This window comes from Lissotriton helveticus, chromosome 2_2 (genome assembly GCF_964261635.1).
Source record: "Lissotriton helveticus chromosome 2_2, aLisHel1.1, whole genome shotgun sequence".
NCBI lineage: Eukaryota > Metazoa > Chordata > Amphibia > Caudata > Salamandridae > Lissotriton > Lissotriton helveticus.
The window spans coordinates 133,772,008-133,786,380 of record NC_136060.1 but is presented as its reverse complement, the minus strand read 5'-3'; the positions used below and the strand labels follow the sequence as shown (position 1 = coordinate 133,786,380).

Here is a 14,373-nt window from a genome sequence, read left to right as displayed (position 1 = left end):
TTTCTGTCCTTGCAGATCTGCGATGTGAGTTGGATTTGGGATATGTGTCTACACTAACTCTTCTAGATCTATCAGCCGCCTTCAATACTGTGGACCATGCGTTCTGCTGTATCGCCTGAAGGCATCCGGTCTATCAAATCAGGGTCGGAGTTGGATATCCTTCTTCCTAGGAGGTGCAGTTAAGCTCACTTTCCACTTCTAAGACCCACAACGTTTGTGGGGCACCCCAGGGTTCAGCATTATCTTCCTTGCTATTTGATGTTTACATCTGTCTATTGATTTTAGCCCTGGATAGTCACGGTTGTAGATTCTACAGCTATTATGATGAATTTCAGCTCAACTTCTTGCTTCAGGGTACTGCTCAATCCCATCAGGAATTTCAATCTAGCATGAAGTTAATTTGTAACTGGATGGGTGCTAACCCCGTCAAGCTAAAGACTGATAAGACTGAGCTAGGTGTTCTCAATCATAGGACGAAGCCCTGGCCCACCACCTATTGTCCCGCTGAGGTGGGTGCCCCTCCTGTCCCAGCGACCTCTGCCAAGAGCCAGGGCCTCGTGGTATTTATTTATTTTCTAAACTTATAAAGCGCAAACAAATACCACGAATGGTGTCTCGGCGCTACGCAGACAGAGAGGCACCTCCTGTGCATTATTGAATGAATAGCCAGGTCTTCACTTGCTTTCTAAAAATCATCAGTGAAGAGCTGCTTTTTATATGGTGGGGCAAGGTAATCCAGAGCTTCGAGGCGGCCACCAAGAAGCGTCTGTCTCCCCATGTAACTGTTCTCACCCGTTGAATGCATAGGGATGCGGATGAGGCAGATCTTAACGCTCTCTTAGGGACATAGACCTGCAGTGATTCCCTAAAAAAGTCAGGTCCTTGGCTATTCAGTGCTTTGTATATAATACATAAAGCCTTGAATTTGGTTCTCTTTTTTACTGGGAGCCAGTGTAGTTGGTAAACGATGGAGGAGATGGGTGCGAACTTGGGAGTTTTGGTCAAAATTCGTGCAGCGGCATTCTGCACCATTTGTAGCTTTTTAAAGACCTGCTCCTGAGCATTCAGCAGAAGCCCGTTACAGTAGTCCACCTTGGATAATACCAAGGAGGACATAAGGGTTTTCCCTGACGACAGGGGAAGGTAAGGTAGCAACTTTTTCACTTTTCGTAGCGTGAAAAAGGAAGAGGAGACTACTGCATTGGATGATTGGTGAAACTTAGTTTGTTGTCAAACAACACTCCTAGGTTTCTGACCTTTGAAACTGGGGTGGGTGGATTACCCATTTCAGGTGGCCACCAGATTGGGGACCAGGATGGTTTTAGGTCTCCAAACACCATTACCTCGGTCTTATCGGTGTTTAGTTTTAGACAATTACTGTCCATCCAGTGGCTGATGGCGCTCATGCCCGTCTGAAAGTTGGCTGCCACTTCGATCCCATTTTTATGCACTGCTAGCACCAACTGAGTGTCGTCGGCGTACGAAGTCACTCCCATTCCATGGGTTTTAATGACCCTCGCCAAGTCCGACACATAGATGTTAAAAAGTGTCGGACTTAGCGAGGATCCCTGGGGGACTCCGCAAGGCAGCACAAACGTGGGTGAATAGAAGTTCCCCATCTTTACCGACTGTTCTCTGTTAGACAGGAAAGAAGCCAGGAGCTCCGCAGCTTTGCCCTGTATGCCCATAGCTGTGACACGGTCGATCAGGATGTTATGATCGACCGTGTCAAAGGCCGCTGAGAGATCCAGCAAGATCAGAACAGCCGTACCACCCTGGTCCATGATCTGTCTGATCTCTTCAGAAGCCTTGATGAGCGCCGTCTCCGTTCCATGTCCTCTCCTAAACCCAAACTGAGTGTTATCTAACAGGTTGTTATAATCAATGTAGCTAGCCAGCTGTTTGTTTATAACTTTTTCAAGTATTTTAGATGGAAAAGGAAGGGCTGCTATAGGGCGATAACTTTTTAATTCCAAGGTGTTAAGGGTGGGTTTCTTTAGAAGTGGCTTTATTATAGCAGTTTTCCATCTTTGAGGATATATTCCTGATTCACAGACGGTACTGCAGATGTTCTCCAGGATTGGAGCTACCACATCAGATGTTAATTTAATGATGGTCAGTGGGCAGGGATCCAGAGGGGAACCCGACATTGTTGTTTTAATGAGATCTTTTATTTCTGACAGTGATGGAGGGAGAAATTCATTCAGAGAGGAGGATGTGAGTTGTGAGTTCTTAAGGCTATCTGATGGTTCCTCTGTCGTGATGTTATTGAATTTATCGAAGATTTCTGTGACCTTGGTCCTGAAAAAGTCAGCCATTTGATCACAGAAATCTTGGGTAGTCTCAGTAGTATTTGCTGCTGGTATAGTTGTTAGTGTTGCCACTACCTGATATAGTTGCCTACTGGAGTTCTGGGCTTTTTCTATCTGTTCACAAAAATATTTGCTTTTTTCCAGTCTTAACATCTTCCTATAGCCTGATAGCACTTGTTTGTATCTTTCTTTATCGTTGTTGTCGTACTTAACTCGCCAGCACCTTTCTAGATTGCGGCAATTCTGGTAGACTATCAACTGCCTTTGATCCCCCCAGATCAAGGCATTCACGACGAAGGGCTTTGGAATATTGAAATCCATTAGGTAGGTTGCTCCTCTTCTGTCACCCAAGGTAATTGTGTTCCACTTGGACTATGTAAACTCCCTGTATTTGGGTCTTCCTGCAACGTCTTTTCACAAACTACAAATCATTTACAATACAGCAACAAGGATAATCTATAAACTGCAGAGATAAGCACATATCTCTTCTGCCTTAATGAAGATTCAACAGCTCCCTGTCCAAGAGAGAGCTCTGTTTAATACAACTTGTATAATTTACATATCCACTCATGACCAAGCTCCAGCCTTTGTAGCAAACAGAATTCAGAGATATGTTCCTACTTGAGCTCTCCGATACTCTCTTGACAAACATTTGAGGATCCCCCCGTTCAAGCGACAGAGAACAGGGGGCAGGAGCTTCTCTGTCCTGGTCCCCATCTATGGAACACTGTCCCTTCCTCAGTCAGGCTGGAGGGGACTCCGTTCCTTGGGTTCAGGAAGTTTTTGAAGGCCTGGATGTTTTATCACGCTTTTGATTAGCCTGACCCCTCCCTCCTTTCCTTCCTGGTTGTCACAGTGCTGTGAACCATGGGCGCTCTATAAGTTCTCCTAAAATAACATCACTTTTCTTTCTTAAGAAACCTGTATATTTTGGTGCCCTTGAATAATTTTTCGGTCAATTTAAATGCTAAAATAGCAATACAATAATGATTTGCTTCATTTGCCGGTCCTTGCGACATAATGTAATCACTTCGACACATAATTTAGCCTTTCAATGCCACATACTAATAACTCAGAGAACCCATTTCTCTGCACAACGTTTAGGCAATATTTCCCACACACCTGTCAAGTAGCCACGTAAGTGTTGCAATTATGTTAGAATGTAATCCGACTGGCCCGCCTCTTTACTGGAAGAAGTGGAGTGGCAGTTCCTCATACCACGTGTTTCTTATTACAGACTGCTAGACAGCACATCCCGCCCTTTCCTTTTTCGTTCGTGCATTACTGAATAACAACATTGTAATCAGGAAACTGGAATATTTCAATATTTTAATTGCGTCGTCTGGTTGATTTTAAAAAACCACTCGTTTGACCTGCTCACTTTGTAAAATCTGTGTGCATGCTCTTTAGTGCATTGGGGGTGATTTTAAAACTTACTTGCACTTTGCAGTCAGTGCTCGATGCTGTAGCCTGCCCGCCCCGGTCCGACTCGGCAATTATTGCCGTAGAGCGGAGGGCGGACAGGTAAGAGCCTGACTAACTTCCTCACTTCCGCTAGTGCATCAGGTAGCGGTCTAGCCTCCCACAGGGAGGGGCTATTTAGGCAGCGAGGAGCTGCGTGTTACTCGCGGATAGGGCTGACAGTGGCAGTGTCTCCCCGTTCTGCTTGAGGACAGACAGCTTGTATCAGGTCAGGTACACAGGAACGAGGTTCTAACTGCCTGTAATCAGGAAACTGGAATATTTCAATATTTTAATTGCGTCGTCTGGTTGATTTTAAAAAACCACTCGTTTGACCTGCTCACTTTGTAAAATCTGTGTGCATGCTCTTTAGTGCATTGGGGGTGATTTTAAAACTTACTTGCACTCTGCAGTCAGTGCTCGATGCTGTAGCCTGCCCGCCCCGGTCCGACTCGGCAATTATTGCCGTAGAGCAGAGGGCGGACAGGTAAGAGCCTGACTAACTTCCTCACTTCCGCTAGTGCATCAGGTAGCGGTCTAGCCTCCCACAGGGAGGGGCTATTTAGGCAGCGAGGAGCTGCGTGTTACTCGCGGATAGGGCTGACAGTGGCAGTGTCTCCCCGTTCTGCTTGAGGACAGACAGCTTGTATCAGGTCAGGTACACAGGAACGAGGTTCTAACTGCCTGTAATCAGGAAACTGGAATATTTCAATATTTTAATTGCGTCGTCTGGTTGATTTTAAAAAACCACTAGTTTGACCTGCTCACTTTGTAAAATCTGTGTGCATGCTCTTTAGTGCATTGGGGGTGATTTTAAAACTTACTTGCACTCTGCAGTCAGTGCTCGATGCTGTAGCCTGCCCGCCCCGGTCCGACTCGGCAATTATTGCCGTAGAGCGGAGGGCGGACAGGTAAGAGCCTGACTAACTTCCTCACTTCCGCTAGTGCATCAGGTAGCGGTCTAGCCTCCCACAGGGAGGGGCTATTTAGGCAGCGAGGAGCTGCGTGTTACTCGCGGATAGGGCTGACAGTGGCAGTGTCTCCCCGTTCTGCTTGAGGACAGACAGCTTGTATCAGGTCAGGTGCACAGGAACGAGGTTCTAACTGCCTGTAATCAGGAAACTGGAATATTTCAATATTTTAATTGCGTCGTCTGGTTGATTTTAAAAAACCACTCGTTTGACCTGCTCACTTTGTAAAATCTGTGTGCATGCTCTTTAGTGCATTGGGGGTGATTTTAAAACTTACTTGCACTCTGCAGTCAGTGCTCGATGCTGTAGCCTGCCCGCCCCGGTCCGACTCGGCAATTAGAGCGGAGGGCGGACAGGTAAGAGCCTGACTAACTTCCTCACTTCCGCTAGTGCATCAGGTAGCGGTCTAGCCTCCCACAGGGAGGGGCTATTTAGCCCTCTCGTCGCCCTGAGCACGCAGCGGTCGCGCGCAGGGGAGCGCCGGAGGACGCGCCTGAGACAAGCCAGAGAGAAGCCCGTCTGTGCCCGTCCGTGCCAGGACGGGGCCAGGGGCAGGAGACCATGGCTGTCCCATCTATTATCATGAGGACCCCTGATACTGGCCGTCTAATACATTCATCACAGGTATTATGGGATCTACGCCCTAGTATGCATCACACATGTGACGTTACTTTCCATTCGAACCTAGAAGGCCCATTTACATGCCCTAATTGTTACACACATTTCGGCCTTGAGATAGTGACCAACAACCCCTTGCGAGTTTCTACCGCTAGGCCATGTATAACAAATAACACCGGCCCCGTAACGATTACCAAGGATCCCACTCCCATAGGCAGCAAACATTTGTTATGTAACGTGCGCTCATTGCCAAAGCACGCCTCACAGGTTTGGGACCTGATATCTACAGAGAAGCCTGATCTTTGCTTCTTAACAGAGACTTGGCTCAAGCCTCATTCTGTCCCAGCCATTACTCTAGGCATCCCAATGGGCTATAAGGTGTCTAGATTGGATCGCCCACACAAAATAGGTGGCGGAATAGCCATTGTATATAGAGAGGAACTAACTGTCACAATATTGGAGGAAATCAGCACCCCTCTGATGGAACTAATGATTTTTAAACTTAACTCTACCTCCGGGGAGAATAGAAGGGGTGCGATCCTGTATCGACCTCCAGGTCCGAGTGTGGACTTCTCGATCTCACTTATGGAGGTTCTGGCGCCATTTATTTTAAACGATCAGAATTTCTTATTAGTGGGAGACTTCAACTTCCACAGTGAATTAGAGACATGCATGGAGGCCAGAACACTTCTCATGGATATGGAATATTTAGGTCTCAAAAAAATGAATCAGGGACCCACACATGAGGCAGGTCACACGTTGGATTTGGTGTTTTCCAACTCATTTTTAAATATGTGTACACCTCCCACTCAAGTAGAATGGACAGATCATTTTATCTTAAAATTTTACACTAAGCCCATGAACAAATCAAGTGCACCGACCGCCTTAGCGACCAAAAGAAGACCATGGCACAAATTAACACAGGACACCTTCCGAGAAGCCTATAAGGCTCCTATAATTAATGATCACAAGGGTATAATGTCAATGGAGCTTAATCGGTTTGTAAATGCTGTAAATGAAGCAATTGATGGCATCATCCCACAGAAAACGTATAAACCCCGCCAAGCAGCCAGACAAGAAGTCTGGTACTCCGAAGACCTGAGACATATGAAACAAAAGTCCAGGAAGCTGGAAAAAGTATGGAGACAATCCCGAAATCTGGAGGATAAACAAGGCTACTTAACATCCCTCAGATCTTATCATAAGGCAATAAGGACGGCTCGGAAAAGCCATATTGCTACACAACTTGCAGAGGCAGGGAAGGACTCTAAAGTCCTTTTTCAAATCCTGCAAACTTTCACCAAGCCTGTAGCTTGCGAGACGGCGGAGGTTGCTTCTCAAGAACTATGCGATGGGATCTCACACTTCTTTATGGAAAAAATTGAGACGATCTATGCAAAGATATTGGCCACTAAATCGACCGAAGTAGCCGATCTTAATAACCCCCCTCACAATAGTATACAGCAGAACACACAGGCCAATAGCCTAAAAAATGTCCCCCTTATTTCCTTAGAGGAAGTCATTGCCCTTACAAAAGTGATTAAGAGCGGTAGTCCACAGGATACTGTTCCCGCCCGTATTATGCCTATGTTGGCCGAAACTCTTGGTCCAGATATCCAGAAACTAATTAATCTATCATTAAGCATGGGAGAAGTTCCAAGAGATTGGAAACGGGCTCTGGTAAGACCGTTAAGGAAGAACACCACCATTCCTTGGACGGATCTTGCCAACCTACGACCCATCTCTCTCCTCCCCTTTATGGGCAAGATGATAGAGAAATTCGTTAATAGCCATCTGTCCAGTTTCGTCGAGGAGACACACGGACTGGATCCTTCCCAGTCGGGTTTCAGGCCAAGACACAGCACCGAGACCACCTTGCTGTCAGTCGCAGACGATCTACATATGTACCAGGATGGGGGCTAATCTGTCATCCTGGTTCTATTGGATCTGTCTGCGGCGTTTGACACCGTGTCACACGACATCATGACTACCAGACTCGTGAACATCGGTCTGGAAGGTGGAGCCCTGGCATGGTTAAGGAGTTTCCTGACAGACCGCACCCAGACGGTCACCTTGGGTGCCTACCGATCAGAGGAGTTGGGGATCTCAAAGGGGGTGCCACAGGGTTCCTGCTTAAGCCCGACCCTGTTCAATATCTATGTGGCCCCCCTGGCAAACATCATGAGATCCCATGGGTTCATCCCTATGTCATACGCGGATGACACCCAACTCCTCTTCCCGTTTAAACATCTTACGGATACGGTCAGGAACTCTTTCTTCACGGGGATGAAGGCAGTGGCCCACTGGATGGCATCTAACTTCCTGCAATGTAATGTTGCAAAAACGGAAGTGATGCTGTTCGGTGAGGCAAAGCTCCTATGGTCCCCAGACTGGTGGCCGCAAGATCTTGGCCCAGTCCCAGAGCCAAAGCAGGTGGTAAAAAATCTCGGGGTGCGCCTGGACCAGGAGCTCTCTCTGAAACAATACAGCAACCAAGTGGTGAGCTCATGTTTTCATGTGATCGCCATGTTGAGGAAAGTTTTCCCTATGCTCCCTGACTCAACTAGGAGAACATTAGTGCAGGCCCTAATAATGAGTCGTCTGGACTACTGCAACGGGATGCTCCTATCAGCAAACTAGGGAGTTATTGCGAGATTGCAAGTAGTCCAGAACACTGCGGCCCGTCTTGTCCTAAATAAACCTCCCCGTACACCATCAAAGCCTCTTTTGAACACCTTACATTGGTTGCCCATTAAACAAAGGGTGAAGTACAAGATAGGGTGCACTATACACAAAAGTCTCCAGAATAAAGGTCCAGAGTATTTAAATAGCAGATTCTCCCTCTATAAACCGGTACGATCCTTGAGATCCAGTGAACAAGCTCTACTACAGGTCCCCAGAGCCAGAAAGACCAGGCAAGGCGGAAGAGCTCTATCTATCGCTGGACCAAGGTTGTGGAACAGCCTCCCTCTCTCTTTGAGACTCTGTCAGGAATATCTCCCATTTAAAAAACAGTTAAAAACCTTCCTATTTCCTAACGAGTGAAATTTGCATATCTACTGTCACAAGCTGAAAAAGGTTTTCAAAGGCGCGGAGATACTCCCCCGGGAGGTGATCCTAGCGCGGTATAAACCCGCAATAATAAAAATAAAAAAATCTCACCGTTTGCAAGAATTAGGTAACCAGTTCCACCTGTGTTTTTTTACAGCCACCACAAGTCCGTTGAGTCTATGGTGTTGTAAATATTAGTGTATATATTATCAAGTGTACATTGCAAGCACATATCACTAATTCAATGTACCGATGGGCTACTGTCTACTACTATATGTTTGCACATGCGCAGGTGAGTTACACGACTAATACTGAAAAGAATGAATGAAGCGGACCGTAGTAGCTTGTATTACACTAAATTATTATTGTGCCAACGCTCCATTATTCGTTTATTTACTTCTGAGGGAGCTTGCCTAATACCATGCTGCACCTTGAGTAGCCAACCACTGAATACCCTTTGTACCATCATTTCCTGTCCTTCACAGATGAAACATTGTCCAGTGTCCAGATGATCACGTTCGGTACTCAGTTATCCACATGACACCGTCTTTTGTGTAAATGTTGTAAATAATGTTGAAATAAATAAGGAGCAGCATCCAGTATCACCGACGAGTATGTATCAAAGGTAGCAAATGGGGCATTTTATCAGCCATACCTCTAGTGGATTTCAGCGAGGTTCTAAGATACGTTTCTCTTTATCGCTTGGGAGTTGCCTTGTGCAGGGGCGGCCTTGGGCATGAACCTGCACAGGGCCGCCAAACCCCAGGGGTCGCCACGCCAATATATATCCTTAATATAATAATCCTCTGAGGATGGATACATATTTGCGTGGCGGCCCCTGGCAGGTATTTAGCGGCCTCCGGCTCTGTTCCACTTCCAAACACCCTGACCCCCTCTCTTCACTGGCCTCCACCCCTGGACCCCCTCTTCCGGGGCCCCCTACCTACGCTCCCTGAGTCCCTGCCCAGGGCCGCCATGAGCCTAGAGCCGCTCCTGCCTTGTGTGGAAGAAAGCGAGCAGCTCTCCCACACTGGAGGCCATGCTAGGCAGCGGTTGTCCTTTGAGTATTCCAGGGAGTCCTTTCTGTACCCGAGGGTGGCACGAAGGACAACTTCTCATTAGCATGTGTGGCTTTTTATTTATCATGACAGGTTTGCACACTTTGGATCTGGAAATGTTTCTTTGGGTGCAAAGTCCCCAGACAGAGCGTACCCTGAGCTCTGATGTCTGCAGGCAGGATTTCCTAGGAGCCAAACCTTCTCCTAGGGTTCCTGTGCGCGATAGTGGCAGCCCAGGTCTATCTTGCCAAAGAGACAGGGCTTAGGGGCTGATGGTTGAGGTAACTGATGCTGTGTACTTGCTGCATCGCGGCATGCAGGCAGCCAGTGGCCCAGGACACAAACACACACAGGGCACCCAGGAAGCCAGGCATGGTTCCCAGACAGAAAAAACGGGGTTCCCTGTGCACTAGAAGGACTCCTTCCAAGTGATGGCTGCTTTACTGCTGTGATTGTGATGTATCTGCCAGCCCCCTCTTCTGAAATCCTAGCCCCTGTCAGTTGTTGTGACAACCTCATGCAACTGGCAAATGGGATGGGGAGTGACGCAGACAATTCACATACAGGATTTTAATGGACAATGATGTGTCTAGCCCTATGATTGTAGTGTCAAGTGGCCCAGTGTTTAGAAAGCAACATTGCAGAGTTGAACAAAAATATGCCCCCTCTAAACACTTCCCAATAATTCAATTTAGTAAAATCAATCTGAGAGGCAGAACAGTCAGCATGGGACACAGATGAGAATGTGTATCCAGTATCTCGAAAAGCAATTCATGTGATGTCCTTGTGTTTCACTTTTTTAAGTGACTTAAAAAGGAAACATTTTTCAAAGGCTAATTTTAAAATATCAGAGTTTTTTTTACCTTTATGATTAGTTAGACTCAATGTTGTGGAATAGATCCTTTAAAATTCTTATGTGGATGTTTGACCCGAAGGAAAACCTTTCATTCTTCTATGGAATAAAAACTGTTTAGAAATGCCTGAAAAATATTTGGACAAAGTTTCAAAATGAATGCAGAAATTTGTAGGCTGGTTTAATGATAAATGTAAGCAGCTCAGTGATTTTGTTGATATGAATTCAAAGTCTGGGAGAAATGCATAAATCAGTTCTATTTTCAAGGGCATTTTGACACTGGACTTCGAGGTCATGGGGCGGGAGAGGAAGTTAGGCTCATCCAGGCCTTTGAAATCTAATAGTAGTGTAATCCACATTAATGAATGCATTTATGGGGGAATATAATATTTTCAAATACTTTATGCAGTTTTATAATCTGTCTTTCTTTTTTTTTCTAGGTTATATATCCTGGTCTCTTTACCATGCCCTTGCACCTATGATCTGGTACTACCCATTACAAACCCTTGGAATCAGTGGATATGAAGTTGTTGCTGTGGCTTACCTTTCTCCGGTGCTTTTAATATTTGATCCTTTATGGAAATTAGTTAATAAATCATGGATGCTGGCTTTCCTAAGGCTTATTGCCATCGGTGAGTTTATTTACTGAATTTATATATGAAAATATAGCCTTAAATGAATACATTAGTGACATGAATTCTGGTAATAACCGGTGACACTAGACTTAGGTCTCGCTATAGCCATCGCGTAAGTGATGCTTTGCGAGAGTTAAGTAAGGGCTCTCAAAAATGCTCCCAAAGCAGGCGGACCCGGTACAGTGCATGTGCGCCGGGCGCGCGCATCATTTGTCTGCCTGCAGATCACTTTCGCGGCCGCTTTGATGTTCTCAGTGAGCCGCGCGGCCACTGAGAACATAAAAACGGCCGCGAAAGTGATCAATCACCATTTGCCATTGGAAGGATTCTGTCACACTAGACGGTGACCAGCCGCCACAACCTTTTGCGGCCCGAGAAATAATCCTGCTCTTTACTTTTGTGAAGAAACATGACCCCAAGCGGTTACTGCTATAAATGTAAACGTGTATCTCTTGTTAATCAACGTCTCTCACATTGCTGTGGTGAACCAGCTTCTCCTTTTACCGTGGCTGCTTCCGATTTCGCTACAATCTTTATATTTGAAATTGTCAAACTTCGCTCCGGAATTAAGTCATGTGCTAAGAATCACTGGCTGCTGAGCTAACGCGGAGACTCGAATCTGACGCTCCAAATTCTCCTGCTCTGGCTGCGACATCACACCCTCCCTCACAACACATTATACTGTACTCACCTCCACATGCGCCGATCTGCATCCGCCCCTACCCGCCATGCTTTGTGTCCCTTTGACCCCACAGCGGCACAGCTCCTTCCCCTCTACTGTCCCTATGAGGATTGGCTTCATTCCCCACCACACTCTCCATCACCCTCCACAGGTAAAAACTTCACTCCACGCATGCATCCTCCACTCTTCGCCATTAACATGCCCTCTGACACAATTACTATCACTGCGCTTGGCGCTCTGACGTTATTTCACATAAAGTGAAATGAGCCAATTGACTCATTTAACTTTAACTGCATCGGTGCTCTCAGCTCCTCGAACACAGATGTTAATTTCGATTGGGAAATTTGTCCGGAGGTCTGGCTTTTGCCACTCCCAGGGTGCAGGCTGTTTCCCTTTCATGTGTCCAAAGTGTAGACATGCTGCCAAAATCAGTATCTAGCCCCTAGGAAGGTGGCACATGACTGAAAGAACTCATGGCTAGAATATGACCCACTTTCAGTTCTAAGATGGATTCCACAATTAGTGCAGGAGCTAACAACTGTTAGTGGACAAAGAAAAAGCTGCAGCTTCTTATTACATGAGCGTCAGTTTAGTTACACAATATACACATTCATCCTATTTTTATGTGTATTGTTAGGCACGTAGTGATGAAGTGACTTGCCCAGAATCACAGGATGTTGAGCGTTGTTGCCGAGACTCCAAACCGGTTTCCCAGCTTTGAGGTCGACCGCTTTAGCCGTAAGGCTACATCCTCTCTCCTGAAGTCCTTAATAATATGTAATGTAACTGGTCCTCCTGTAAAGCGCTCTGACACCTTCGGGTAAAGTTTGCGCTATATAAAAACGTATGATATAAATAAATAAATTCCCCGCTGCATAGACGATCAGCTTCATATAAAAATAACGGCGAAAGCCTTCCAAAACGTTGAAAGTGTGAAACACAGATTGCCGTGCGCATCAAAGGCTGGCTGCTGCAAAGCTCCTTCTCACTCTGTCACTTCGCTCATCCCAGGGCCCGAGACAACAAATTAGTGGTGCCAGCTTTTCTTCATCAAACACTTAAATGACGAAAGTGTGAAAATACTGAAGGCTTTCAACTTCATTATAATTGACACATAAGAGCGATGGCACGTTTTCCTGTGAAGTTCAATCTGTGTGTGCAAAGTCGTTTTAAGTCTAAGATGCACACAGCCACGAAAAGACTCTGAAATATTGAAATTGTTGCATATCAAGCAACTAACAGGTACTTAAGTAGCCAGCTGACGCACGTTTTAATTCAACATTCAATGCTCTTGTCTAAGCAAAACAATATTGTAATCGTTCAACAAAAATATCATTTTTTTCTTTTCTTAATCTAATGGTAGTGTAGCGGGAATTCTGTTCTCCTACAGAACTGTGCATAGAGATTTGGAACCTCGGCGAATTAGGGTGGCCCAAAACTCACCTCAGTACCCGAAATCCCCTTACCAGGCTAGCTACAGTGTCTCATTGGTCATAGCAAACTTCCAATGTTTAGACAAACCAGAACATGAACTTACGATACCTCAGGTCATGTGGAACACATGAGCACTCTTTCGTTATACGATCATTTCAAACCAGAACGTGGAGTAAATGAGGAAACGTGCATATTTGAAATATTTATTTACTAATGCCGTCTTCTCAAACGCAGTATCTTAGATAATACAAGGAAACATATTATCAGAAGCAAAGTTATCAGCATAGTTACAAGTCCATAGAAAGCAAAAGGTGACAGCATGCTATGATGCTGTAATGAATAAGCGTTAACAACACCTAATTCTCACCCTCCCTAACTAGCATATTATATTAATATCTAAGAAGGTCTCTTTGGGTTTTAGCAGGGTGGGCCCATACCTCAAGATCCTAGTATGAAGAGATCACATCAGCTTCCACCAGCTCTCTGCATGCGAACCGCATCAAGTGTATATGTGTGCTCTAAGCAAAGCAATATAAAACCCGCCTAAAGCCAGAATTGGCAGGAGCTGCACTTATGTTATGTCTATGAAGGTGCGGAGATCAGACCTCATAACAATTCTGTGTCGTGTTATCCTTGAAGCTTTAGCACTCTCTGTACAGACATAGTTTATTAAGCAAAGCTGATATCAGAGCAATAACATATTATTCTCATGTAAATCACAACGCTCCTCTAGGTTGAAAGCTAAATCAACAATTATGTGCCGTGTGCAGAAGCAGCAAAAGGAAAAATGTTGTTTAAACATTTAATAAGCTCATGCTAACATAACACAGTATATAGATAAGCATTAACTATATGACACCCCCCCCATGATCCGAGCACGGATAAGATAAGATAGGATAAGGGCCTCTTCATGAAAGCAGAGTTCAAGAACGATGAGCAACGTTATAATATAAAAACTGATGGAATTTTTTTTTTACATAAACCAATCAAAAAAATCCAAAAAGTCAATACAGTGTATACTTGTACTCAAGCCAATAGTTCCGGGAGGTGAAAAATGCTATCAAAATTGGCAAAAAGTTACGTCAGTAGAAAACAAGGGGCCGTGGTCTGAAACTTGGAAAGCTTTTAGGGCAAGACCAAATATGCAAAATATGCAGCAACAGCCTCCAAAATTAAATCACCGTCTTCATCCGAAAACAGTTCAGCTATCCAATTCAACAGTGGGAAAGAACATACGTGCTCTTCCAGTACCGGAGCCTCTATCACCATCAGAGGACAACTCGGTGGGTTCTCAAGAA

General features: G+C 45.3%; 1 protein-coding gene across 1 annotated transcript in view; it reads left to right on the top strand.

Moving 5' to 3' along the window:
• CWH43 (cell wall biogenesis 43 C-terminal homolog) overlaps nt 1–14,373 on the top strand; it is a 365,425-nt gene that overhangs the window by 54,847 nt on the left and 296,205 nt on the right. Inside the window, exon 2 of the mRNA XM_078678207.1 lies at nt 10,765–10,956. Coding sequence (XP_078534333.1) covers nt 10,765–10,956 — 192 coding nt within the window. The remainder of the gene's footprint in view (nt 1–10,764; nt 10,957–14,373) is intronic.